The sequence below is a fragment of the Phacochoerus africanus genome, chromosome 12 (genome assembly GCF_016906955.1).
Source record: "Phacochoerus africanus isolate WHEZ1 chromosome 12, ROS_Pafr_v1, whole genome shotgun sequence".
In the NCBI taxonomy this organism is placed as follows: domain Eukaryota; kingdom Metazoa; phylum Chordata; class Mammalia; order Artiodactyla; family Suidae; genus Phacochoerus; species Phacochoerus africanus.
The window spans coordinates 48844507-48871499 of NC_062555.1; the positions used below are offsets into that span (position 1 = coordinate 48844507).

At 40.2% G+C, this 26993-nt stretch overlaps 1 protein-coding gene across 2 annotated transcripts in view; it reads right to left on the minus strand.

Annotated features, from left to right (window-relative positions):
• The window catches only part of TRDMT1 (tRNA aspartic acid methyltransferase 1), a 55115-nt gene extending 29445 nt beyond the window's left edge, over nucleotides 1-25670 (minus strand). Inside the window, exons 1-2 of one of the 2 annotated variants that reach the window (XM_047754982.1) lie at nucleotides 24375-24437; nucleotides 176-214 (exon numbers count right to left, since the gene is read on the minus strand). Coding sequence is in view for 1 of the 2 variants with exons in the window: in XM_047754980.1 (XP_047610936.1) it covers nucleotides 24375-24438 (64 nt within the window). In the remaining variant the exon portion in view is untranslated. Of the gene's footprint in view, nucleotides 1-175; nucleotides 215-24374 lie in introns of both variants that reach the window. The other variant, XM_047754980.1, reaches the window with a different exon arrangement.
• Between the last annotated feature and the right edge of the window lie 1323 nt (nucleotides 25671-26993).

The window sequence follows — 26993 nt, forward strand, 5'->3', positions numbered from 1 at the left end:
AATGGCACCAAAAAAAAAAAAAAAAAAGCAAATGTTTACAGAAGTGGAATTCTGGGGTAATTCTTCCTTAAAACTTTTTTGGATTATTTGTGGGTTGTTTTTTTGGTTTTTTTTTCACAAAAATAATACTGTATTTTATAATCAGTAAAAAGCAAACAAACAAAAAACGTTTTACCTTGGAACAAAAGAATTCAGTACTTCTCTTGGTTACAACCTTGAGAAACCACAGAAAAAGTAAATATCAAGGACAGATAAGAATACATTCTTCTACACTGGATACATTCTCAAAACACACCCCACAGCCAACAATTGCAACTCAATATATTATTGTATCCCACCTTCACAATAGTCAAAAGAATAAAAAAAAGTAAGGATTAAATTACACTGACGTAGTTTTTTAGACATCAACAAGAATTGGCCCAAAATGTAATGAGTTGAAAGCTACTTATTTAAATACTTATAAAATTCAAAGGATAGAAATCTCTGTCTTCTCCATTTTCCCCATAACATTTAAATCTTAAGCTCTTAAATAAAGGGCACAACAATGTTTAAAAACATTTCGTTGTTTAAAAAATATATATAAACACATGTGATCCAGCATATTACAGGTTTAAACAACAAAGAATTTGTTTTACATAAATTTGCTGTGAGTAAATGAACATCTATGCAGATTTATCAATATAAAATGCTGAAATATTTTTGGTGATGTTTTCTCATATTGTAAAAGATAATTTCTAAAATTTATTATAACAAAAATCAAAGAAATGACAAATGACATAAGTATCAGAGTACTGACTATCTAGTCAGAGTATCTAGTTAATTGTGAATGAAAAAAAAAGACTCGTAAAAATATAAATATTATCAATCATAAACATCCCCAAGATTAAACTAGAAACTCCTCTCCTGCCATTTTGAGCCCCTCTTTGCTTTATAGTAACCCCTCATTGAAAGCTTATACTTTTCATCATTATTTTTATGAAAGTTTTAAACTCTATCCTGAATTTCTGCTATGTGCACCTCTTAAAGAAGAATTAGTTTCACAATTCTGTACTAGACCAGAAAGCACTAAGGCCTCAGAGGAAAATGCACTTCAATTATTTCATTCCTCATTTTCCTCCTCCATATTTCTCCAACTTATGCATTTCTCTGCAAACCTTCTCCCACCAAGTCACAAAGTATTCAAATATTAGCTATCATTATTTTTTTAAATCAAAGCTGTCATAGGCACATCCTATGAAGATTTTTTTTTTTCTTTTAGGGCCGCACCCACCGCATATGGAAGTTACCAGGCTAGGGGTCGAACTGGAGCTGGAGCTGATGGCCTACACCACAGTCGCAGCAATATAGGATCTGAACCCCATCTGCAACCTACACCACAGCTTGAAGCAACGTGGGTTCCTTAACCCAGTGAGCGAAGCCAGGGATTGAACCAGCATCCTCATAGATATTAGTCGGGTTCTTTAACCACTGAGACACAAGGCGAACCCCACCTATGAAGATCTTTTATTCAAAGTGTGTCTGTCTATTCATATGTCCCAAGAAAGAAAGATTTAGATTTAGATTTAACTGTCTAGGTAGTTAGCGTTTTCTCTGCCTGTGTCTGAATTTTAGCTCCGCTATTTCCAACTATGTGACAAGTTACATGACCTCCTTACACCTCAGTGTCTTTACCAGTAAACTGAGATAATCAAGCACCTACGTCATAGAGTTTTCTGAGGATTAAATTAGTTAATACCTATAAAGCACTTACATTTGTACTGGCCATATGGTAATCACTCAGTTTGATTATTTAATAACAATTTGCTATTATCATTGTCAAAAGTGTAAAAATTAAAAAAATAAGGACATCAAATGCTAAATAACAACAACAACAACAAAAAACCCAGGCAGGTGGGATAGGAATTTTCAGTGCAGATATGAACATCAATTGAGGATACAGTGTTTAGGGGTAGTTTAGCAATCTGTATCTAAAGTCTTAAAAATCATTTTGGACTTACCAATTTTATATTTGGGCACATATCCTAAGGTATGCGGACACAATAATGACTCCTGAAGACCTCCACATCCTAAATCCCTGCAGCTTGTGAAATGTTACCTTACACGGCTACAGGAACTTTGCAAATATGACTATGGATCTTAAAAAGAGGAGACGATGGGCCCGATAATCACAAGAAGGATGGTGCCGGGTTAGCGTCAGAAGAGGAGATATGAGGAGGGAAGCAGAGGCCACAGTGGAAGGCCTGAAGATGCTACATTTGAAGATGGAGAAAGGGGGCATCAGCCAAATGTAGGTGACCTAAAGACCCTGGGAAGACCAGGGAACAGACTCTCCCCGGGGGCCTCTAGAAGGAAGTCAGCCCTGGCAACACCTCCACTTTAAGACATCTGACCTCCAGAACTGAAAGATAATATGTTTGTGGTACTTTTAGTCACTAAGTTTATGTAAACTGTTACAGCAGCAAGAAACAACAAATATATAAGGCAATAATAGAGATGTTGAGAAAAGGTTCACAAAAAGTATAAATGCTATTTTATCTATAATCATGAAAATTATAAGCAACCTACATGTGGAAATGCCATAAAATGGAATATCACATAGCCATTAAAAACCAGGTTTACAAAACATTTAATGGCAAGGAAAAACTCAAATATTCTAAGGGAAGAAAGAAAGCTCTAACTTACTTTAATGTTCATGGACACAGGTATAATACAGATTGGAAAGATAACCTAAATCCTCAGCAGGGTTTATCCCTGCATGAGCATTAGGCATGATTTTTATTTTAAACGTTTCTTCATTTGTGCAGCATCAGTGTCTCCCAGCAGACTATAATCTCTGGAGGAAAAGAACATGGCATGTCTACATGCCCATCACCTAGCACAAGTGACACAGAAATCAGTCAATAATTAAGTCCTAAATGAATAAATAACTATGCTTTCATTATTTCTCAATTTCTTCACAAATGGATTATATAGTTAAAAATAAGAACACCATGAATGTAAAAATGGTATTTTAAAAATATTCAACTTCACTAATAACCCCCAATTAAAATAACAATTTCACCTACTAAACTATATAATTTTATTTTTTTTATTTTTAGGTCTATAATTTTAAATATTATATTGGCATATCTATGGTCATATAAACACTATGAGATTTAAACTGATAGGTCTTTTTTAAAAAGTAACTTGACAATATCATCAGTCTTTACAATTCTCATGCTCTCCAACCTATTTACCCATTCAACAAGTATTTATTTATTGAGCATCCGCTCTGTGCAAGTACTATGCTCGGTGCCAAGGATACAACACTGAACAAAACAGAACAGAACAAACAAATCCCTACAGGAACAAAACAAACAAAATTCTGAGACAAAAACATCCCCCTTGCGGAGCTTATGTTTTAGAAGGAGAGGCAATTAAAAACACAAACAAGTAAAATAGGTATTATGATAGGCAGTAAGTGCTAGGGGGAAAAGTAAAACAGAAAGGAGTACAGGGAGGCAGGGCAGAGGGTGCGGTTTTCCACAGTGGCCAGGGAAGTGCCAAGAAGATGACCTTAGAGTAAACACAGGGGCCTAGTCACGGGGCCATGGGGAACAGCATTCCAGGCAGAGGGAACAGTAAGTGCAATGGCACTGAGGGAGGAATGCTCTTGGTTTGAGCAGAACAGCGAGAAGACCCCATGCCCAGTGCTCTCCCTAGGGGCTGGCACCGACAGCAGGACAATGGGCCTCCTTCCTGACCTTCCACTTCCAAGCTCATTCACGTTATACACACACATATACTGTACTGTGTGCCCACATAGAAGACTGCCCATTTCCCATGTGAGAATAGCCACAATTAGATGGATAATTAATAATTATTAATAATAATGTTTCCATTATAGAGATGATGAAAGGAAATGACTTCATATTATATAACCTTAATTTAGTTATAAAGGTATATTTTAAATAACACTGTCTTATTTTGTACACTTAGGAATATTGCTTTTCCACTGAAATTTCATGAAACAATTTTATTCTATATGTATCTTTGAAATCATGGTTTTTATTATCAATAGAGCCACTTTTTTAAGTTATCTAAGCCAGTTTTTAAGAGCACATTAACTTTTGTTCAGAGCTGCGTGAGATCTAGCATTTTTTTTGAGTTCATGTATGACGATGTCACTGGAAATTTTGGGCCAACCACAAATCACCCACTTGTGATCTCCACAAAGTAACCCCTACTGTATTGCTTTGTACTGTAATTTCTAGAAGATTTTTTTACAATGATATTTAATACCTGTAATCAGAAGGTCATCCTCCCCAAAGTTATCTCTAAATATTTAAATTCATCTGTATGATTTTCCACCAATTCCATCAAGTGCCCTCAATAAGCACTCTAAACGAGTATTAACTTTTTCAGGTTAATGTAACTTATCCAAGCAGCATTTTATTACTTTGCTGTTCAAAATACAGTAGTTGAGGAGTATGAAAATCTTTGATGAGAACTAAAACATAAAACTGTATTCTCTTTTTGGAGTATAACTTTTAGGAAAAAAAATGAATATTGCATTGAAGAATTTATGACAAATATATCTATCAGGGCATATGTATATATGCTGGGTTTTGGTTTAGGTTTTACTTTAATGAAATAACAAGCCCTTTGATGTTACAATCATGGGAGAAATGCAGAAAAAAAATTTCGTCATAGAAATAGACCTCTAGATTTTAGGTCTGTTTCCCTAGCCGAATACTGAAATGCCAACCACAAAACAGTGTATGAAATTAAAGATTCATATCTTTTCCCTTAAGCACAGTCATTGGCCTTCTGACAGTTCATAATTAATTGAAAGAAATCTCACTGGATGGAGAGCAAGGCAGAGATAAATGACCACCAGTATTAAGTCAAAATCAGCAAAGCATGCCATTAAGTTCAAATCTTCAAAGAGTATTTTTATAATCATCATCTCAGCAAACAATATGCACAAAAGTAAATTGAGGCCACAAAAATAAAATGCCTTCTGAAGAAGCAGAGGAATTACTCTGGGACTTTATTACTAAGTCTCAGGGGTTTTAGGATAAAATTTAAACAAGGCAAAACTACCTATTTAGTATCTCTTAATTCATCTATTAAAGTTCAAAGTACTTCAACTAGAACTGTGTAACTAGAAATCCTTTGAATTATGGTTTCATTAAGGAACATGTCAAAGACATGTATGTGCTAAAAGGCTCTGGCACATGTTGCTTAAATAAATGTCTCATTCATTGAGTATGAAGAAATTATTAAATTCACTAATGAATTTGAACAAAAATCACTAATGAATGCCAAAGAACTACTATGATTAACTCTCTAATGGAATTGTTTTACTTTAGTCGATGGGTTTTTGCTGGGTTTGTGGCGATTAAAGAACTAGTGGAAAAAAGTAAAACTAAAACTATTAATCTAGGTAAACAATGGTATTTACAGTATTTTTAAATCCTCAACATACAATCTGCCTATTTTCCAAATCTGAGATTCTTATTCATTTATTTATTTATTTTGCTTTCAGGCAGGATGAAGGCTGATTGGCAATATTTCTTTTTTTAATTTTTATATAATGATTTTTTTTCCATTATAGCTGGTTTATAGTGTTCTGTCAATTTTCCACTATACAGCACGGTGACTCAGTTACACATACATGTATACATTCTTTTTTCTGACATTATCATGCTCCATCATAAGTGACTAGACATAGTTCCCAGTGCTACAAACAGGATCTCATCGCTAATCCATTCCAAAGGCAATAGTCTGCATCTATTAACCCCAAGCTCCCAATCCATCCCATGCCCTCCCTCGCCCCCTCGACAACCACAAGTCTATTCTCCAAGTCCATGATTTTCCCCTCTGTGGAAAGGTTCATTTGTGCTGTACATTATATACCAGATATAAGTGATGATCATATACTCATCTTTCCCTTTCTGACCCACTTCACTCAGTATGAGAGTCTCTAGTTCCATCCATGTTGCTGCAAAGGGCATTATTTTGTTCTTTCTTATGGCTGAGTAGTATTCCATTGTGTATATATACCACATCTTCCTAATCCAATCATCTGTCAATGGACATCTGGGTTGTTTCCATGTCTTGGCTATTGTGAATAGAGCTACAGTGAACATGCAGGGGTGCATATATCTTTTTCAAGTAAAGTTTTGCCCAGATACATGCCCAAGAGTGGGATTTCTGGGTCATATGGTAGTTCTATGTATAGTTTTCTAAGGTACCTCCATACTATTCTCCATAGTGGTTGTACCAGCTTACATTCCCACCAGCAGTGCAAGAGGGTTCCCTCTTCTCCACACCCCCTCCATCATTTGTTATTTGTGGACATATTAATGATAGCCATTCTGACTGCTGGGAGGTGGTATCTCATGGTAGTTTTGATTTGCATTTCTCTAATAATCAGTGATGTTGAGCATTTTTTCATGTGCTTGTTGGCCATCTGTACATCTTCCTTGGAGAACAGTCTATTCAGGTCTTTTGCCCATTTTTCAACTCGGTTGTGGGCTTTTTTGCTGTTGAGTTGTATAAGCTGCTTGTATATTCTAGAGATTAAGCCCTTGTCCATTGCATCATTTGAACCTATTTTCTCCCATTCTGTAAGTTGTCTTTTTGTTTTCTTTTTGCTTTCCTTTGCTGTGCAAAAGCTTGTCAGTTTGATTAGGTCCCATTAGTTTATTCTTGCTTTTATTTCTGTTGCTTTGGGAGACTGACCTGAGAAAACATTTGTCAGGTTGATCTCAGAGAATGTTTTGCCTATGTCCTCTTCCAAGAGTTTGATGGCGTCTTGTTTTATATTTAAGTCTTTAAGCCATTTTGAGTTTATTTTTGTGCATGGTGTGAGGGTGTGTTCTAGTTTCATTGATTCGCATGCAGCTGTCCAGGTTTCCCAGCAAGACTTGCTGAAAAGACTGACTTTTTCCCATTTTATGTTCTTGCCTCCTTTGTCAAAGATTTATTGACCAGGGTGTCTGGGTTTATTTCAGGGTTCTCTATTCTGTTCCATTGGTCTGTATGTCTGTTTTGGTACCAATACCACACTGTCTTGATGACTGTGGCTTTGTAATATTGCCTGAAGCCTGGGAGAGTTATGCCTCCTGCTTGGTTTTTGTTCCTCAGGATTGCTTTGGCTATCCTGGGTCTTTTGTGGTTCCATACAAATTTTTGGATTGTTTGTTTTAGTACTGTGAAAAATGTCATGGGTAATTTGATAGGGATTGTGCTGAATCTGTAGATTGCTTTGGGTAGTATGGCCATTTATACAATATTAATTTTTCCAACCCAGGAGCATGGAACATCTTTTCATTTCTGTACATCTTTAATTTCCTTGATTAAAGTTTTATAGTTCTCAGCACATAAGTCTTTCACCTCCATGGTCAGGTGTATTCCCAGGTATTTGATTTTTTGGGGGTGTGATTTTAAAAGGTATTGTATTTTTATATTCCTTTTCTAATATTTCATTGTTAGTATACAGATATGTGACTGATTTATGAATGTTAATCTTATATCCTGCTACTTAGCTGAATTTATGAATCAGTTCAAGTAGTTTTTGGGTTGAGTCCTTAGGGTTTTCTATATATAGTATCATGTCATCTGCATATAGTGACAGTTTTACCTCTTCTCTTCCTACACGGGTACCTTTTATTTCTTTTGTTTGTCTAACTGCTGCGGCTAGGGCTTCCAGTACCATGTTGAATAACAGTGGTGAGAGTGGCCATCCCTGTCTTGTTCCAGATTTTGGTGGGAAGGCTTTCAGCTTTTCTCCATTGAGTATTATATTTGCTGTCGGTTTGTCATAAATGGCTTTTATTATATTAAGGTATGTTCCCTCTATACCCACTTTGGTAACAGATTTGATCATGAATGGATACTGGACTTTGTCAAATGCTTTTTCTGCATCTATTGAGATGATCATGTGGTTTTTGACTTTTCTTTTTTTAATGTGGTATATGATGTTGATTGATTTGCATATGTTGAACCATCCATGTGAATCCCACCTGGTTGTGATGGGTGATATTTTCTATATGTTGTTGTATTTGGTTGGATAAAATTTTGTTGAGAATTTTTGTGTCTATATTCATTAAAGATATTGGCCTACAGTTTTCTTTTTTGGTGGTGTCTTTGTATGGTTTTGGAATTAGGGTGATGGTGGTGTCACAAAATGTCTTTGGGAGTGTTCCTTCTTCAACCTTTTGCAAAAGTTTAAGGAGGATGGGTATAAGTTCCTCTTTGTAGGTTTGGTAGAATTTGCTTGTGAAGCCATCTGGTCCTGGACTTTTATTTGTAGGGAGTGTTTTTTATGACATATTCAATTTCATTTCTAGTGATTGGTCTGTTCAGTTGATCTATTTCTTCTTGATTCAGTTTTGGCAGGGTGTAAGTCTCTAGAAAGTTGTCCATTTCTTCTAGGTTGTCAAATTTGTTGGCATATAGTTGTTCATAGTATTCTCTTATGGTTTTTTTTTATTTCTGCAGTATCTGCTGTGATTTCTCCTTTTTCATTTCTTATTTTATTTGGGTTTTTTCTCTCCTCTTCTTGGTGAGTCTGGCCAGAGGTTTGTCAATTTTATTTACCTTTTCAAAGAACCAACTCATTTTTTTTTTCTATTGCTTATTTAATCTCTATTTTATTGATTTCCTTTTTGATCTTTATTATTTCCTTCCTTCCGATGACTTTAGGTTTTGTATATTCTTTTTCTAATTCATTCAGGTGTTGTGTTGTCAATTTGAGATTTTTCTTCTTTTTTGAGGAAAGCCTATATTGCTATGAACTTCCCTCTGAACACTGCTTTTGTAGCATCCCATAGATTTTGAGTGGTTGTGTCTTCATTATCATTTGTCTTGAGGTATTTTTTAATTTCCTTCTTGATTTCCTCATTGACCCATTGGTTTTTTAGTAGCATGTTGCTTAGTCTCCATGTAGTCAGTTGTTTCTCATTTCTTTTCCTGTGGTTGATTTCTAGTTTCATACCATTGTGCTCAGAGAAGATACTTGAAATAATCTCTATATTCTTAAATTTGTTCAGGTTAGCTTTGTGCCCCAGTATGTGATCAATTCTTGAGAATGTTCCATGTGCACTTGAGAAGAATATATATTCTGATTTTTTTTTTTTGGATGTAATGTCCTGAAAATGTCGATTAAGTCTAACTTTTCTATTGTGTCATTTAGGATCTCTGTTGCCTTACTGATTTTGTCTAGAGGATCTGTTCATTGATGTGAATGTGGTGTTAAAGTCTCCTGCTATGATTGTATTCCCTTCAATTTCTCCTTTTATGTCTGTTAGTATTTGCTGTAGGTATCTGGGTGCTCCTATATTAAGGTAATATATATTGATGATTGTAATATCCTCTTCTTGAATGGATCCTTTTATCATTAAATAGTGTCCTTCTGTGTCTTTCTCTATGGCCTTCATTTTAAAGTCCATTTTGTCTGATAAGAGTATTGCAATTCCTGCTTTCCTGTCTTGTCCATTGGCATGAAATATCTTTTCCCATCCCCTCACTTTCAATCCATATGTCCTTTGCCCTAAGGTGAGTTTCTTGTAGGCAGCAGATTGAAGGTTTTTGCTTTTTTTATCCAATCTGCCACTCTGTGTCTTTTGATAGGAGTAGTCAGTCTATTGACATTTAAGGTGATTATTGATAGATATGTATTTATTGCCATTTTAAACCTTGTTTTCCAGTTGATTCTATGTTTCTTTTCAGGGTTGGTTTCCATTTATTTTATGCTTGAGTACTTTTCAGTTTTTGTGAATGTAATGTTCGGTTTTGATTTGTGGTTGCCCTGTTTTTTTAAGTATGTTAACCCCTTCCTATATCTGCTTGCTTTAGCCTGATAGTCATATAGGCTCAAACACAACATTAAAATTTTAAAAAGAATCTATATTTTCTTACTTTCCTTCCCCATTTTGTATGATTTTGATGTCTTTTTTTTTTTTAACATCTTCATGTTTAGATCAGTATGCTGGCTTATTTAAGTGATTTCCAATTGTGGTGTCCTCCATCCGATTTTTTTTTTTTTTTAAGAGAAGCTCTTTCAGTATTTCTTTTAGAATGGGTTTAGTATTGCAATACTCTTTTAGCTTTTGTTTGTTGGAGAAATTCTTTATTTCCATCTTCTATTTTGAATGATATTCTTGCTGGATAGAGTATTCTAGGTTGCAAATTTTTTCCTTTCAGCACCTTAAATACATATACCTTGCCATTCCCTTCTGGCCTGTAGTGTTTCTGTATAGAAATCAGCTGATAGCCTTATGGGGGTTCCCTTATAATTAACATTTTGCTTTTCTCTTACTGCCTTTAGAATCCTTTCTTTAATTTTTGCCATTTTTATTATAATATGTCTTGGTGTGGGCCTGTTCGGGTTCAACTTGTTTGGGGCCCTCTGTGCTTCCTGTATCTTGATATCAGTATCCTTTAAATTTGGAAAGTTTTCAGCCATAATTTCTTCAAATATATTTTTCAATCCCCTTTTGTCTTCTCCTTCTGGAATTCCTATTTTGAGTAGATTGGCCTGCTTTATATTACCCCATAGGTCTCATATTACTTTCCTGTTTTTTCATTTGGTTTTCTGTCTGCTGTCCTAAACGGGTGATTTCCATTATTCTATCTTCTTATTCTAATGAATGTCACTAATTCATTCCTCTGCATTATTCGTTCTACTCTTCATTGCCTTTAGCTCAGTTTGCATCTCTGCAAATCAGTTTTCTAGTTTTTCTTGGCTCCTTCATATATTTTTTAGTTCCTTTTTTTTTTGTGTGTGTGTGTTTTTGTCTTTTTGCCTTTTTGAGGGCCGCTTCCTGCAGCACATGGAGGTTCCCAGGCTAGGGGTTGAATCGGAGGTGTAGTCACTGGCCTACGCCAGAGCCACAGCAACGCAGGATCCGAGCCGCGTCTGCAACCTTCACCAGAGCTCACAGCAATGCCAGATCCTTAACCCACTGAACAAGGCCAGGGATCGAACCCGCAACCTCATGGTTTCTAGTTGGATTCGTTAACCACTGCGCCACGATGGGAACTCCTCTAGTTCCTTTCTAAAAGAATCTGCATTGCTGATCATATCCTCTCTTAATTCCTTCAATATTTTCATTATCTCCCTTTTGAACTCAATGTCTGTCAGACTGCAGGGGTCTGTTTCATTGTTGACTGCTTTAGGTGAATTCTCCTGCTGCTTTAACTGGGAATGATTTCTGTGCTTCTTCATTTTGCTTGTTTTTTTCTTTTTCTGTGAGTTTGGGAAAGCCAAACTGTAGTCTTATAAGGCTGCTTATATGCAAGAATACCCCTTTGTATCTTTTGGGGGGGTTACTATTTCTTTTTGGTGTGGGAGTTTGAATATTTGCTGTCTCTTTGGTGTGAACAGGCTGTTTTTCCCAGGATGCTCACTGTGTTTTCAGGGAGAAGGAAGCAATAGGTAGGGCCAGCAGTCAGGGCCTGGTCAGTGGGCTCTCAACGGCAGCAAGGACCTGCAGGAAGGTGGCACAGGCTACTCCTAGTTGCAGGGTCCTGGGAAGTGGTAAAGAGCTCTAGGCAGATCTACAAGGTGACCAGAGCATTTGGCAGTAGCAGCAGCAGGGTGCGTGACTTCCCAGGGGAGTGAGAGCAATAGCAGCTTGTGTTCAATTGCAATGCCCTCCTCTGAGGTGATTGGAACCACAGGTGGTGCCTATTCAGGGATCCCTAGTGGTAGTGGGCCATAACCATCTCTGGAGTCAGTAACAACTGCGGTGGTTTGCCCCTGCCACCTGTAGACCATGCATGAAGCAACCCATCTCACTTAGCCCACATAGGAGGTGCTGTACAGGCTGCTCCTAGTTGCAGGATTCTGGGAAGTGACAGAGATCTGGCATGTGGGTGCTGCCTGGATCATATGGCAGTGGCAGCAGCAGGGCAGGTGTGTTCCCAGGGGTGCGAGAGCACCAACAGGTGGTGTTTGGTCATGGTGTGCTTGAGGTGAATGGGGCTGCGAGTGGTGTCTGTTCATGGACCCCAAGTGGTGGCAAGCCACATCCACCTCTGGAGCCAGAGATAACTGTGGTGGTTTGCCCCCACCTCCTGTAGACCATGCAAGAAGCACCTTGTCCTGCTTAGCCCCCATGGGAGCTGCTGCACAAGCTGCTCCTAGTTGCAGGTTTCTGGGAAGGGACAGTGATCAAGCATCTGGGCACTGCCCAGAGTGTTTGGTAGTGGCAGCAGCAGGGCAGGTGTGCTCCCAGGGGAGCCAGAGCAACAACAGGTGGTTTTGTGTCACAATGTCCTTCTCTGTGGTACCCTCTGAGGTGGTTGGGGCTGCAAATGATTTCTGTTCAAGTATCCTCAGGGGCAGTGGGCTACGCCCACCTCTGGAGTCAGAGATAACTGTGGTGGTTTGCCCCCACCACCTGCAGAACACACAAGAAGCACCCTGTCCCACTTAGCCCACACAGGAGGTGCTGCACCAGCTACTCCTAGATGTAGGGTCTTGGGAAAGGACAGTGATCAAGCATCTGGGTGCTGCCAGGGCGGGTGTGTTCCCAGGGGAGTAAGAGCAACAGCGTATGGTGCTTGCTTGCAGTGCCCTCTTTTTTTCTTTTTTGCCAACCCCTGAGGTAACTAGGGTGGCAGGTGGAACCCACTCACAGGACCCCAGTGAGGGCACGCCACGCCTCCCTCTGGCCTCCAAGACGACTGCTGCAGTCTGTCCCTGCCACCTGTAGTTCATGCAAGAGGTACCACGTCACACTTAGCCCCCAATGCCCTTAGCCCACACAAGAGATGCCTGGCCACCAGTAGCCTGCACAAGAAGCGCTCAGTCTCCCCTAAAGGATCCAGAGGTTTCTTGCCGCCTGTAGCCTGTGCCAGAGCCACCCCACCCTCTGAGAGCCCACACGGGCATGCGCAGCTCCTGTGCAGGGAGTTTGCTATGGCGGCCCGCCCCTCCTTCTCTCCCCTCCCCAACAATGGCGCCTTGCCCCTCCTGCGGGCGGGACCTTTGCCCAGGTTCTCTCTGCCGGTGTTCCACTCCCCAGCCCACGGCATACCGCTCTCCCACCAATGGCGCACTGCTCCTTAGCCCCTCAGGCTGTCACCACACAGCCCAGCCCCATTCTCTCCCCAGGAATGACCTCCGGAGCCTGAGTCTCAGCACCCAGCCCCGCCCAAGCATCCCAGGCTGTGGTATCCGGGCAGGTGGTTCAAATGATCTCTGTGGCTCTCTGCTGTTCTCAGTCCAGCTGCTGCGCTTTTCTCGGTGACTTTGAGGGTCCTGAGGCTCAGCTGATCTTTCTGTCAGTTAGGTGGTTTCCCAGGATGTGGGTTCTTTTTCTCCTTCACAGCTCCCTCTCGGGAATGCTAGTCCCATCCCGATTCCTTTTTTCTCTTTTTTTGTGTTCTACCCAGTTATGTCAAGAGTTTCTTGCCCTTTCTGGAGGTTTAAGTCCTTCTGCCAGCATTCAGTTGATGTTCTGTGCTAGTCGTTTTTCCTGTAGATGTGTTTTTTTGACGTGTTTGTAGGAGGTGCACCTGACCTCTTACTCCTCCGCCATCTTGCTCCGAAGTCTCTGGCACTATTTCTAAAGAGCACTTTTTATTTTTATTTTTTGGCCATGCCCATGGCATGTGGAAGGTCCCAGGCCAGGGATCACATCTGCGTCACAGTTGTGGCCTGTGCTACAGCTGGGATAATGCCAGATCCCTAACCCACTTAAGAGCACTTTGTAGAAATATTCCTGATAATTTTCCAAAGGCAAAGCAAAAAACCAACAGAAATCCTAAGAAGGCTCTGGATAGCAACAAATAACCAATTCCACATGTCATGTTAATCTCATGAACTTTTATGATAGTCATTCTGTAGTCACTTACAGATTTGCTCTCATATATCAACCTCTTCAACTTTGCATACAAAGAGGTATCATTTCTTGACAGGAATAAAAGAATAAAAAATAAAACACTTGAACTTCACTATTTTCACCATAACTCATTATTAACATTTGCTTACAATTCCACACTGAGTTAAAGCCAACTTATTCTTTTTTTTCTGTGTCTGTGTCTTTTTGTATTTTTAGGGCCACAGCCACGGCATATGGAGATTCCCACGCTAGAGGTCGAATCAGAGCTGTAGCCACCCGCCTCCGCCACAGCCACAGCAACTGAGGGATCCAAGCCAAGTCTGCGACCTACACTACAGCTCATGGAAATGCTGGATCCTTAACCCACTGAGCAAAGCCAGGGAGCGAACCTGCGTCCTCATGGCTGCTAGTCAGATTTGTTTCCACTGAGCCATGACGGGGACTCTGTAAAACCAACGTATTCTTAATAGCAATCATTTTAAGAAAAATCTCAAAAATTTCAAATGCTTTATCATGTAGTACAGAAAAAAAAATCCCCATTATTTATTCAAATTTCACTATATTCAAAAACTTTCATGAATCTACTTATTTGGCCACTCTCCAACACACACATATATACAAGTGTTCTGTCTCCTGCACAACAGCTATTAACATCTTTCAAAACACTATCCATGAACCAACTTGGGAAATGCTGACTTCGATCATCAGAAAAAATAATAATGAGAGAGAGAGGGAGCTTCATGATTCAGACTTACTTTCTTGCTCTCTAATTTCTCCTGCTCTGTTTCCCTCCTTGAATACTATTTATCTATTTGCCACAAGTTAGCATCATCCCTCAGTGTTCCATCTTGTTGATTTTCTCCTCTGCACACCCAACATACACTGAGAAGTCAATCTCTGTCCCCTGTCCTTTCTCCCCCTCGGCCCAAAACGCAGTTTCCATGGATCCCATGGAAACGCAAACTCTGTAACTCTAAAATGGAACTTAGTATTTCTCCCCGACCTTGACTATGCCATCTGTTAAGTTGTCCAAGTCAGAAATCTGGGTAGCTAACCTGCACATAATGACCAAGTTCTGCCGATTTTTAGATCCTTATATCTTGTGGGTAAAAAAATCTTATGCTCCGTTTGTTGACTTTGCTCAAACTCATCATCTCAGCAATAATCTCCTAACTGACCACTTGCCTCTAATCTCCCCAGCTCTCCTCTGGTTATAGGGTAAAACTTCTATTACATAACTCCAATAGGTTCGTTAACGTTCCTTCACCAAACAGACCTAGGATATAAAAATCCAAGCACCTTATCAGGTTATAACATGGCATTTTATGATTTGGCATCTTATAAACACTTCTACTTTCCCGTAGCACTTACACTGCAATAACACTTTAACAGGCATATGTATCCACAAAGACTATGGCCTCTCATGCCTATGTGTCTGTACAGAACGCTCCTGTCTGGCATACCCTTTTCCCTCTTTACCATCTGGAAAACTCCTGATCATCCTCCAAATCCTGCTTGGTAAAAATACCATAACAAAAACTGAACAGCAAACACCAATTATTTTTTTAAAAAAGGAACATACCAATGGCAACATAAACAAGCTGAAAAATTAATGCAGATAACAAGCATATGAAAATATTCAATTTCCTAAGTAACATCAACAGTATTACCTATATACCATATACCAAGAACTACACTAGCTCTATTATACATTGTTTCATGAAACTTCCCTAACAAGCCTATAAGGTGAATACTATTATCCCAATTGTATCAACAAGAGAACCCAAGATAACCAAGAGAAAGCTCATTACAAATCAATGTGAGGAAAATAAGAGTGACTAAGATTTACCAAGAATCTGTATTTTTTTTCATATGTCAACTGTTTCATGTTACATTCACAATACTCAATAGAAGGTATTATTATGTCCATCTCACCAACAAGGTACCTAGACTCAAAAGTTGAATAATTTTCCAATATTTATACAGCCAGTATGTGGCAGATCTGTCTTATTCATAAATAATGGCATTAATTTTATCACTCAGAGAAACATATGGAGTAGTTCAGAAAACACTACGAAGGAGGCCAGGAAAATGCAGACGCAAGATTCAGGCTTGGAAATCTGTTCCCTGGTATAGAAGGTAAGTAAGCCTTCTAGGGAATCAAGAGGACAAAATAGAATATTCTCCTCTCTTTGATACCTTTCTCTTTACCTCTGTTTTTGTTTTTTGTTTTTAAATGAATTTTATTATACTTATAGTTGTACAACCATCATCATAACCTAACTACAGAACATTTCCATCCCAACCCCCAGTCCATCCCTTCCTGCAACCATAAGTTTTTCAAAGTCTGTGAGTCTGTTTCTGTTCTGCCAAATAAGCTCATTTGTATCTTTTAGATTCCAAATATGTGATACCATATGAATCACATGATGCTTATCTCTCATTGTCTAACTTCACTTAGTATGATAATTTCTAGGTCCATCCATGTTGCTGCAAATGGCATGATTTCATTCTTTTTTATGGCTGAGTAATATCCCATTGTACCATCATATATAGGTACCACATCTTCTTTAGCCATTCCTCTCGATGGATGTTTAGGTTGCAATAAATGCTGGAGAGGGTGCAGAGAAAAGGGAATCCCATTACACTGATGGTGGGAATGTAAACTGGTGAAACCACTATGGAAAACAGTGTGGAGGTTCCTCAAAAAACTGAAAATAGAACTACCATATGATCTAGCAGTCCCACTCCTGGGTATCAATCCAGAGAAAACCATGATTTGAAAACTTACATGTACTCCAATGTTCTCTGCAGCACTATATACAATAGTCAAGACATGGAAGTAACCTAAATGTCCATCTTTTATCTCTTCATTTTCATTCTATATCATCTTTTGTATCTATAATTCTTTCCTTCACTAATTTATCCCTGAGTAATTCAAATTTAGTCTGAAAGCTCTTTGACAACCTCAAATATTTAATAATCAGTTTCTTCGAAAGGCCATTTTTAACAATATATAATAACTTTCTACAATGCTAAGATCTTTAATAATAGTTGCCTATTACTTACTGGGCACTTACTACGCTCCAAGCCCTATTTAATGCTTTGTTTTTGTTAATTCATAATCTTCACAATTCCCCTCTGAGGTAGGTGCTATTACTGTCCTCTTTTATAGAAGAGGACATTGAGGCATAGAAAGTTCCATTTTTTCCCCAAGGTCACGTAGCTAGGAGGTAGCAAAGCCTTCTGACAACAGAACAGTGCTCTTAACTAGAAGACAAATGGACCTCTCCCTGAGCTGTCCTGCATAGTCACTGTCCACATTACCTTTCCATTGAGCCAAATAACATAATGATTTGAGACCAAGCTGCTGTAAAAACAAAGCATCCTTTGTCAAATTAACTGACACTACCATATGACTACCAAAAAGAGTGTAAGTATCAACTTTTTTTTTTCTTTTTAGGGCCACACCCACAGCATATGGAAGTTCCCAGGCTGGGGATCAAATCGGAGCTGTAGCTGCCAGCCTACACCACAGCCACAGCAACTCAGGATCTAAGTTGCCTGTGCAACCTACACCACAGCTCAGGGCAACACCAGATCCTTAACTCACTGAGCAGGGCCAGGGATCAAACCCTTGTCCTCACGGATACCAATGGGGTTACCACTGAGCCACAACAGGAACTCCTCAAATATTTTTTTTTAATGATAGAATTTGCAAAATAAAAGCAAAATTAAAAAAAAAATCTGAAGGAGTCCTAAGGCAGTTGACAAAGGTGAGGTAAAATGTGAGGCACGCACTGCTGTTCTTCCAAGTGAGAGCGGTTTCTATTCATCCGAACTCCTCCCCTATCCTATCCCTCTGCTCTCCTTCGGTAGGAGGAGTGACTTCTCCAATTGGCTAATGTGGGAAGAATACAGCGGCTATGCTTGCTCAGCTCCAACAGCCCTCCTGTGGGGAATGCACTGCCCAGCTACGTTTGCACAGGGAACGTGCATTCTGCTTGCTTCTCCAGCTATGCCTGGAAGGTGGGCTGCCTGCTTCTCTAAATGAACATTACTGACCCACACGGGCTTCTCCCTAAGCTACGCACTCCAACTCAGCCTTTGAGTAATAAAAATCAGACTGATTTTCGATTTCTTATTTGCCTTACTTTTCCATTTTACTTCTCATTTTGTTCAGAATTAGGAAGAGGGATGCTATTTATTGAGCTACCTAAAAAACCCCAAGAGATAGGTCTCAACACAAATTAAATTGTCCATCTATTCAGTAACATGGGAGAAGTGATTCAATTTGTGCAATATAGTAATAAATACTCTTCAGTGAAGTATGCATTCATTTTCCATTCCATTAAAAAACAGGTAATTCTGTGATCCAATGGAAAACTGCTTTCTCCTTTTGAATATACAAAACTCATCCCACATATATACTTCTTATTTGTATTTCAAGGTCAGAAGAAAACAAATCTAGTAACTTCCACAGATACTAGACAATAAACAATACACATTTTCAAGTGTCACATATTTTTGCCTTGCTTTTCTTTAAATCTGATTATAAGTCATATAAGAATAACTGTGGGGAAGTTCCCTCACGGTGCAGCAGGTTAAGATCTGGCATTGTCATGGATCTGGCATTGTCATTGCAGCAGATCAGGTTGCTGCTGTGGCGTGGGTCTGACCCCTGACCCGGAAACTTCCACATGCCCTGGGCTTGGTCATAAAAAGATTCTTATTCACTAACCACTTATATTTGCAGGTGCTCTTACATGCTCCACTGCTATATGAGCTCATGAAAATATTTCTTCCACTGTTTTCTGAAGATGTTTTCACTTGGAAGATCCTCATTAGCCAAAACTTTATAGACTATGCAGGCATAAATACTATCAAAGTGGTAATAAGTGGTTTTTGTACAGGGGCACCTATGTGTTAAAAGAATGTAAGGACAATTGCCATGCTTGTGGACATCTAGAATCTTTGCCTATGATTCCTGTCTTTCAAATTTTTGCCACATTGAGTCCTTTCTTCCCAAACAGAAGCCAGAACTCACTCTCCCTGCTTCCTTAGTCTGGCAACAGGATCTAATGTCCACCAACCAAGTGCACCTGCGGACGACTTCAATTCAGACATAGCAATGTGAGGAAGCAAGTGAGAAAATCCATCTTTTTGGTGAGAGAGGTGGTAAAGCTCCATCTTTCAGGGCAAAACTGTGATGGCACTTCTTGCATCCAGTCCCCAGCATGACCAGTGATAGCTGTGATATGAGTATGAAGATCCGTGGTGTGAGGGGGAGCAGTGCCCAGGAGGTCATCTGAGCTGTGCTCCTGTTCACCCAACCTGTTCGTTGGGTGTCCTATAAATTCTATGAGCCTCCCAGTATCCTCTAATAATTTTTTCTGACTTATCTTCACTAGAGAATGGATTCTGTGGTTTGCAACTAGGAATTTTGTATCACACACAAATTTGGGCTTAGCAAACTATGGTTTTAGCAACATGATGGCAGAGTGATTACCAAATCAATAATAAACTCAACAATCATCTTCAAAGAACATGTCACAAGCGTAGTTCTGTATTAGAGGCTGTAGAGGAACAAAGAAAAATACCATAGGATGTGGACTATGTTACTATATGGACATGCAGATACAAAAGCATATTGCATATGCAACTAAGGATGAAAAATGTTGAATGAAATATTAAAATGTCCATTGGGTTTGGGGGGCAAATCCTTCACACTGTCAAAGAAATTAAATATACCTTTTACAACTACTAAAATTCAGCTATGTGATAAAAAATATTTGCAAATCACATATCTCATAAAAGATGAATATCCAGAGCATACACAGAACTCATACAACAGAATGAAAAAGACCCAATTCCAAAATGAGCAAAGGACTTAGACATTTCTCCAAGGAAGGTATACAAATGGCCAATAACCACAAGGAAAAATGTTCAACTTCTTTAGTTATTAGGGAAAATGTAAATCAAACCCACAACGGGATCCTTTTTCATACCCATTAGAGTGACTACTATCAAAAAAAGAGGTGGAATAACAAGTCAAGGATGTGGAAATAAAGAACTTCTTCATACACTGCTCTTGGGAATATAAAATAATGTATCCACTATAGAAAACAGTTTAGTGGTTCCTCAAAAAGTTAAAAAGCAGAATTACCACATGGATCCAGCAAATCCACTCCTTGATGTATGTTCAAAAGAACTAAAGACATGGACTCAGATAACTACATAACAATGTTCAGAGCAGTATTCTTCACAATAGCTAACAGGTGGAAGCAGTCCATGTGTCCATCAAAAGATGAATGGATCAACACAATATGGTATATGCATATAATGAACATTACACATCCCTAAAAGAGGAATGAAGTACTAACACATGCTACAACATGGATGAATCTTGAAAACATTATACTAAATGAAATAAGCCAGACACAAAAGGACAAATACTGTATAACTGCACTTATATAAAGTAACTCGTAGAGACAAAGTAGAAAGTGGTTTCTAGGGGGTGGGGGAAACAAGATGGGAGTTGTCATGTAATAGCACAGATTCCGTCTGGGATGATGAAAACATTCTGGAAAGAGACAGTCATGATGGCTGCACACAACATTGTGAACGTAGTAATTAATGCCACTGAATTGCACATGTAAAAATGGTTAAAATGGCATTTTATGTGTATTTTACCACAATTAAAAAAAAAAATCAGGCATAAATCTCATTTACAGGAGTTCCCATCTTGGCGAAGCAGAAACAAATCCAACTAGGAACCATGAGGTTGAGGTTGCGGGTTCGATCCTTGGTATCACTCAGTGGGTTATAGATCTGGCGTTGCCGTGAGCTGTGGTGTAGGTCTCAGATGCGGCTCGGATCTGGCATTGCTGTGGCTGTGGCACAGGCTGACAGCTGTAGCTTTGATTAGACCCCTAGCCTGGGAATCTCCACATGCTGCAGGTGTGGCCCTAAAAAGCAAAAAAAAATAAAAAAAAAAAACTTCATCTACAAATTTGTCAGAACTTAAAGTCAAGGAGTTCCTGTTTCACCTCAGTGGAAACGAACCCAACTAGTATCCATGAAGATTCAGGTTCAATCCCTGGCCTTGATCAATGGGATAAGGATCCAGCATTGCTATGGCTGTGGTGTAGGCCAGCAGCTGCAGTTCTGATTCAATACCTAGCCTGGGAACCTCCATATGATGCACATGCAGACCTAAAAAGCAAAAAAAATAAATAAATAAAAATAAAAAAATAAATAAAGTTACTATTATTCCAGTTGGCTGCTTCTTACTATTCTTTAAGATAAAGTCGATTACTGGAATTAACCAAAAAAATGGCGGCACAGCATGGTTAAAAGGTCAGATAGGAGATTGAGGTTACAATCTAGGCTCTACCACTAACTAGATTACTACATACTTAAAACAGAGCCTGACATGTCAAAGGTCCTTAATAATTGTTGTGGTTAAACAACCATTGTTATTAGTTTCTAATACAGTATAAAAACCCCATGGAAAAGAGCAATGGATTTTATTACAGAAAAATTTTTAATTTTGCTACATCAAATAAACAAATGTTGGAAAACAAACATGAGTGGTGATTATGAGGCAACAACCCTAAGATGCACACCTCAGACCAAAAGAGGAGAGAGCATCAAGGTAAAGAGGCAGCAGGAGGACTACTCTGAAGAGGTCACATATGAACTAAGCCATGAAAGATGAAATGCAGCTGCAGCAGAAAGTCTGGAGTTAGACCACTCTGGGTGGAGACTAGCAAGAGCAAAGGCCAGAACACAGCAAGAACTCTGAGGGTTTGAGGAGCACAGAGAAAGATCCCTGAGCCTGGAAAGAGAAGCCGGCGGGGGGTGGGGGGGACAGATGAAGTTGGAGAGGGACAGAAGCCAGATCTCACAGGCCCCACTAGGAAGAGGAGGCTGTGATTCTAACCTCAAAGGGATGCCCATGAAGCTGGGGAGTGACATGATCCAGTTTTCTTTGTGAGAGATCACACTGTTCCTATGTGGACAGAGGATGGGGTAGGAAAGCAGAGTGCAAGAAAGCAGGGGAGCAGCAGGGAAATTATTTTAATAATTTAAGTAGGAAAAGATATGGCTTAGATTCCGGATGACAGTAGTAGTAATAGAAATAAGTGTATAAATTCAGGTTACATTGGCTGGTCAGAAGGAAAATATTTGCTTTATTAACCCTTCCCCCAAAATGCAAATTAAAATTATACAGCTTCCCCATCAAATTTACAAAGGTTAAAAATAGATAAATTCAAGTCAAAGGATAGGTAGTCGAAGGAGGCACTCAGAAACCTTTAAGTCTTGAAAAGTTCTCATAATTTTTGACTTGGTAACCAGCACAAAGTCAGTCTTGTATTAACTCAACTTCTAGAAAACATGCTAAAGAGAAAAATCCAGATTTATGCCCAAGAATTAACTGTAGCACATTCATATGGGCTATAAAAAATGGACAGGGGAGTTCCCATGGTGGCTCAGTGGTTAACAAATCCGACTAGGAACTATGAGGTTGCAGATTTGATCCCTGGCCTTGCTCAGTGGGTTAAGGATCCGGCATTGCTGTGAGCTGTGGTGTAGGTTGCAGAAGCAGCTCATTGCAACCTATAGCACAGCGTTGCTGTGGCTCTGGCGTAGGCTGGCAGCTACAGCTCCAATTAGACCCCTAGCCTGGGAACCTCCATATGCCACAGGAGCAGCCCTAGAAAATGCAAACAAACAAACAAACAAAAAACAAAATAAAAGAACGGAGGGGAAATCTAATGTTCAACACTTAAGGAGTTATTGAATTGTGGCTTATGATAAAGTATTAAGTGAACTTTAAAATCACATTCCTTAAGGGGTTTCAAGATATGAGGGAAAATGTTGACATTATAAAACCTTAGAAAATTAACTAAGAGAGCAAACAGTACTAAAGTTTTGCTTAGTTTTCTTGCTGTTAAGTTTTGGTATGAGAAATGAGCATACCATTAAATAATTGGTAAGCAATAAAAATTTGATAATCACTAACCTCTTCTAGAATCAAAACAAACTTAGGTGCTCATCTCACTACCTACTGTCTTTTACAGTATAACTCTCTTGTTACCCTTGGTACTAAAAAAGGAAGCAGGGAAGTTTCAGTTTTGTGGTTGTCTTAGTAATTTAAGAATAAACACACACATTCCAAGTCTATTCATCATTCTCTACCTCCAGCGCCTAGCACAGTGCAAGAACAGAAGAGGAACTCAATAAACTTTTTTCGAGTAAATATCACCGAAAATAAACCAACTTAGCACCCCATGTAAAAACCTCAAAATGGAGGAGGTACAGAAGATAGTGACAATTTATATTTTGAGTGGTTACAATGTATCAGGGATTATTAAACTTTCCTCACTTTTTCTTTAAGCCTCATAATAATCCATCTCTGGGAAGAACTATTGCTCACATTTTTTTTTTTGATGTAGACATTTTTTTTTATTTCCCCAATACGCTATTTTTTCTACTGTACAGCATGATGACCCAGCCACACATACATGTATACATTCTTTTTCTCACATGATCATGCTCCATCATAAGTGAGTAGACATAGTTCCCAGGGCTACACAGCAGGATCTCATTGCTAATCCATTCCAAAGTTAAAACCAGCAACCAAGTCCACAAGTGCTAAGGAATTAGCCCAAGGTCACATTGCAACTAAGTTTGAACTCAGTACTTCTGGCGCCTAAAAGTATACAGACAAAACAACAAGACAAGAGGTTTCTCTTCTTCTTTTCTTTCCTTGTTTTGTTTTAAAGGCCGCACCGCCGCCCCACCCAACCCCTGCAGAGAAAATTCCTGGGCCAGGGATTTTTTTAATCCACAGCACCTTCCGGTTCCAACCTGCACCTCCTCAGCGGCTAGAGTGGGGTTCTTAACTGCACCACAGCGAGAACTCCAAGATGTTTCTTCTCAATGACCAGAACGGACCAGGATTTTTCTCTAAACTTCCCCTACAGTTCCACTTAGTGTTCACCAACTTCTACCTGACAAGACAGTTATCACTTTGAACACCCATCCTCACCAGCAGAACCCTGCCCAGCGACCTCCCCTCCCCCGCTGTGACTTCTTCGAGGGTAAAAGACCAAGACTCCACGCCTCTAGGTGACAGTCACACTCAGAATTGGGGGCTGGCAATGCGCGGAATCGGGGGCGGGGGAGGGCTCGCCCCTCCCCCTCCGTCAGTGCCATCTCGGTTTGACTTCACAGCCACGCCTGGGGGATCAGGACTCACAGACTGAGTCTGGGTAAGCGCCCTACTCGCCCTACGAACAAGGCTCGCGGCCTGAGGAAAGCAGTTTCCGCCCGAAGAGGCCAGCTGGGTCGCCACGCCTGGTGGTTTCCAAGACAACCAAGCACACCACCCCCATCCCCCCACCTCCCAGCTTCCCTACTCCCCCCAGTCTCCGCCCCTGGCGTCTCGCCGCTCCGCCCCTCCCAGGAGCCCGAGCTCTGACCCGCGCCGTCGCGCAAACAGAGAGGCCCCCGGCCCCCACTCACCTCTCAGCGCCTGGTGCATGCCCCCAATGCCGCTGTACAGCTCCAGGACCCGCAGGGGCTCCATTCCCACGCCGCCGCCACCGCCTTCGTCGCGGAGCTAGGCCTGCCGGTCCTGTTGCCCCATCTTTCCCCGGCCGCGCTGCTCCCTCGCGTCTGGTTCCGCGGCGTTTCAGTTCCCCCCACTTAAAGCTCAGCCTCAGGTCCTCACAGAGCAGCGCAGGGCCGGGCGGGGAGTCTGCAAGGGTCAGCAGGGGGACAAAGGGCAAAAAGCACCAAGACCTCCCACGTGAATAGCAGCCACTCCGTGGCCTGGTTTTTGTTCCATTGTCCTTCTAAGAAGGGGCTTGGGAGCTCAGTAAAGGGGCTGAAATCTGCCTTTGCCTAAGGTAAGCACAGGTTAGAATCCAGAAACACTCAGTGTGAGAGCAACACAACTGTGAAAGCAAAGCGACGCTGAAACATCAGAGTTGAAGAAAGGTTTTTAACAGTACCAAGCATGAAGAACAGCTGGCTGATGTTCAAAAACCCTAAACTCCCTGCAGGGCTTCCTCAAATCATTTTTACCGGTCAGGTGCGGGAAGAGTATCCCATGGTTGTGATCAGATTGGGCACAGGTCTCTGACTGGTTGATGGCGTCAATCCTTAGGCGCCAAAAGGTCTGAAGGCTGTAGTTCTCACGATCATCAAGTACTTAATTCCTTTCACTTGGTGGTGGATTTGGCCTCTAAAAAACTCAGGAAATACTCATGAAGTACTAATTATGTAGGTACTTCCCAGAGGAGCTAAAGCAGAGGATGTTGAGGAGGGGTCTGTCCTAGGAAGGCTCCAGAGGGTTCTGCTCCTTTACAGGAACCCTCCTCCAAGTCCATCCAGTGACCTAATTGTTAGAACTTTGATTACAAACTAAGAAAACATGATCGCATCCAGAAGAAATGGTCTCATTGTGAAGTGTTTTTCTATTGTTAGGAGAAACTGGGGAGGACCGCTTGTAGTAAAAACTAACTGGTTAGAAATTTTCACACATACTAATATCACGATGCTGTTAACAAAGTATGACTACTGTATCTGAACTATGAAAGTGACTGATCCAGGTTGATGGGTTCCATGACGTTTTTTAATCATAAATGTCTATTGGCCTTTAAATTTTGGTTTTTTCTTTTCTTTTTAGGGCTGCACCTGAGGCATATGGAAGTTCCTTGTAGCAAATCCAGCAAATTTCAAATCCTTGGAAATGCCGTATTATTGCACAGTCACTGATTATAGGTGTGTGTATGTATATACATACATATATATAATTTTTATTTTTACAGCTGCACTTGCAGCATATGGAAGTTCCCAGGCTAGGGGTCAAATTGGAGCTGCAGCTGCAGCTGCCAGACTACACCACAGCCACAGCAATACTGGATCCGAGTCACAACTGACCTACACCACAGCTCACGGCAACACCGAATCCTTAACCCAGTGAGCAAGGCCAGGGATTGAACACAAATCCTTATGGACACTATGTCGGTTTCTTAACCCACAGAACCACAACAGGAACTCCTAAATGTTTTTGGATTGGTCACTTATTTCAGGTCAGAGGAGTGGTGTGGTAGAAAGATACCAGAGAACAGGGTCTTAGCCCTGGCATTGCCAATAACTCGTTGTGTGCCTTGGCGGTGAGCCTGCTTTCCTCATCTGTAAAATAAAGAGAAATAAGGGAAAGGATTGCTGAGCACCCTGTAGCTCTAAGATTCTGTGGCTGAACTAGTGTCAGAAAAAAATGATTCCTGATTGAGCCACATGTGTATTATCCACTTACAGTGAAATGATCTAGAAAGAAGAACTTTTAACAATCTGTCCCTGGCCTCGCAGTGGGCTAAGGATCCAGCATTGTCTTGAGCTGTGCTGTAAGTGGAAGACACAGTTGGGATTCTGTGTTGGTTGCTGTGGCTGTGCCGTAGGCCTGCAGCTGTAGCTCTGATTTGCCCCCTATCCTGGGAACTTCCATATGCCTAGGGTGCGGCCCTAAAAAGCAAAAAAAAAAAAAAAAAAATAAGTAAATAAATAGAAAAAAAAACATATCTAGAGTCGTTTAGCATGAGTGTTATAAATCAAAATAAGTTTGATGGAGGATCTTAACCTGTAGGAGAGCAGACAGAAATACATGGAAGAGTTCATGAAACATACCCACTTCCTGAGAGGAAGAGAGATAGAACCCCATCCCTCTCAGTTTGTACAGGCTGATTACAAGGGTCTTCGCAAAGTAGCGCCAGGCTTATGTTTCTGCGTTATCTTCGCTTTCTCTCCTTCTCTAACGCTGATACAAACTAGAACACTTGGAATCCCCCAAACATCCTTCTCAGTTTCTTTGCTTCCGTTCATTACCCTGCCTAGAGATCCTAGCCTCCTTAAAGACCTAAACTTTGAGTCTTCCTTCTAGACTCCCAGGCTAGACACCCCTGACTTGTTTCAATTCCCCAGTCCACCCCCTCCCAGTCTTCTGAACTACACACCCCACCTGTTCCTTTAACTAACTCCTTTCAGTTGGTTCTAGCCCAATGTTTCCCTCCTATAGGCCATGTCTTCTCTTCCCCTGGTATTTCCTGGCTAAAGCTTTTCACTTACCATTTCAAGAAT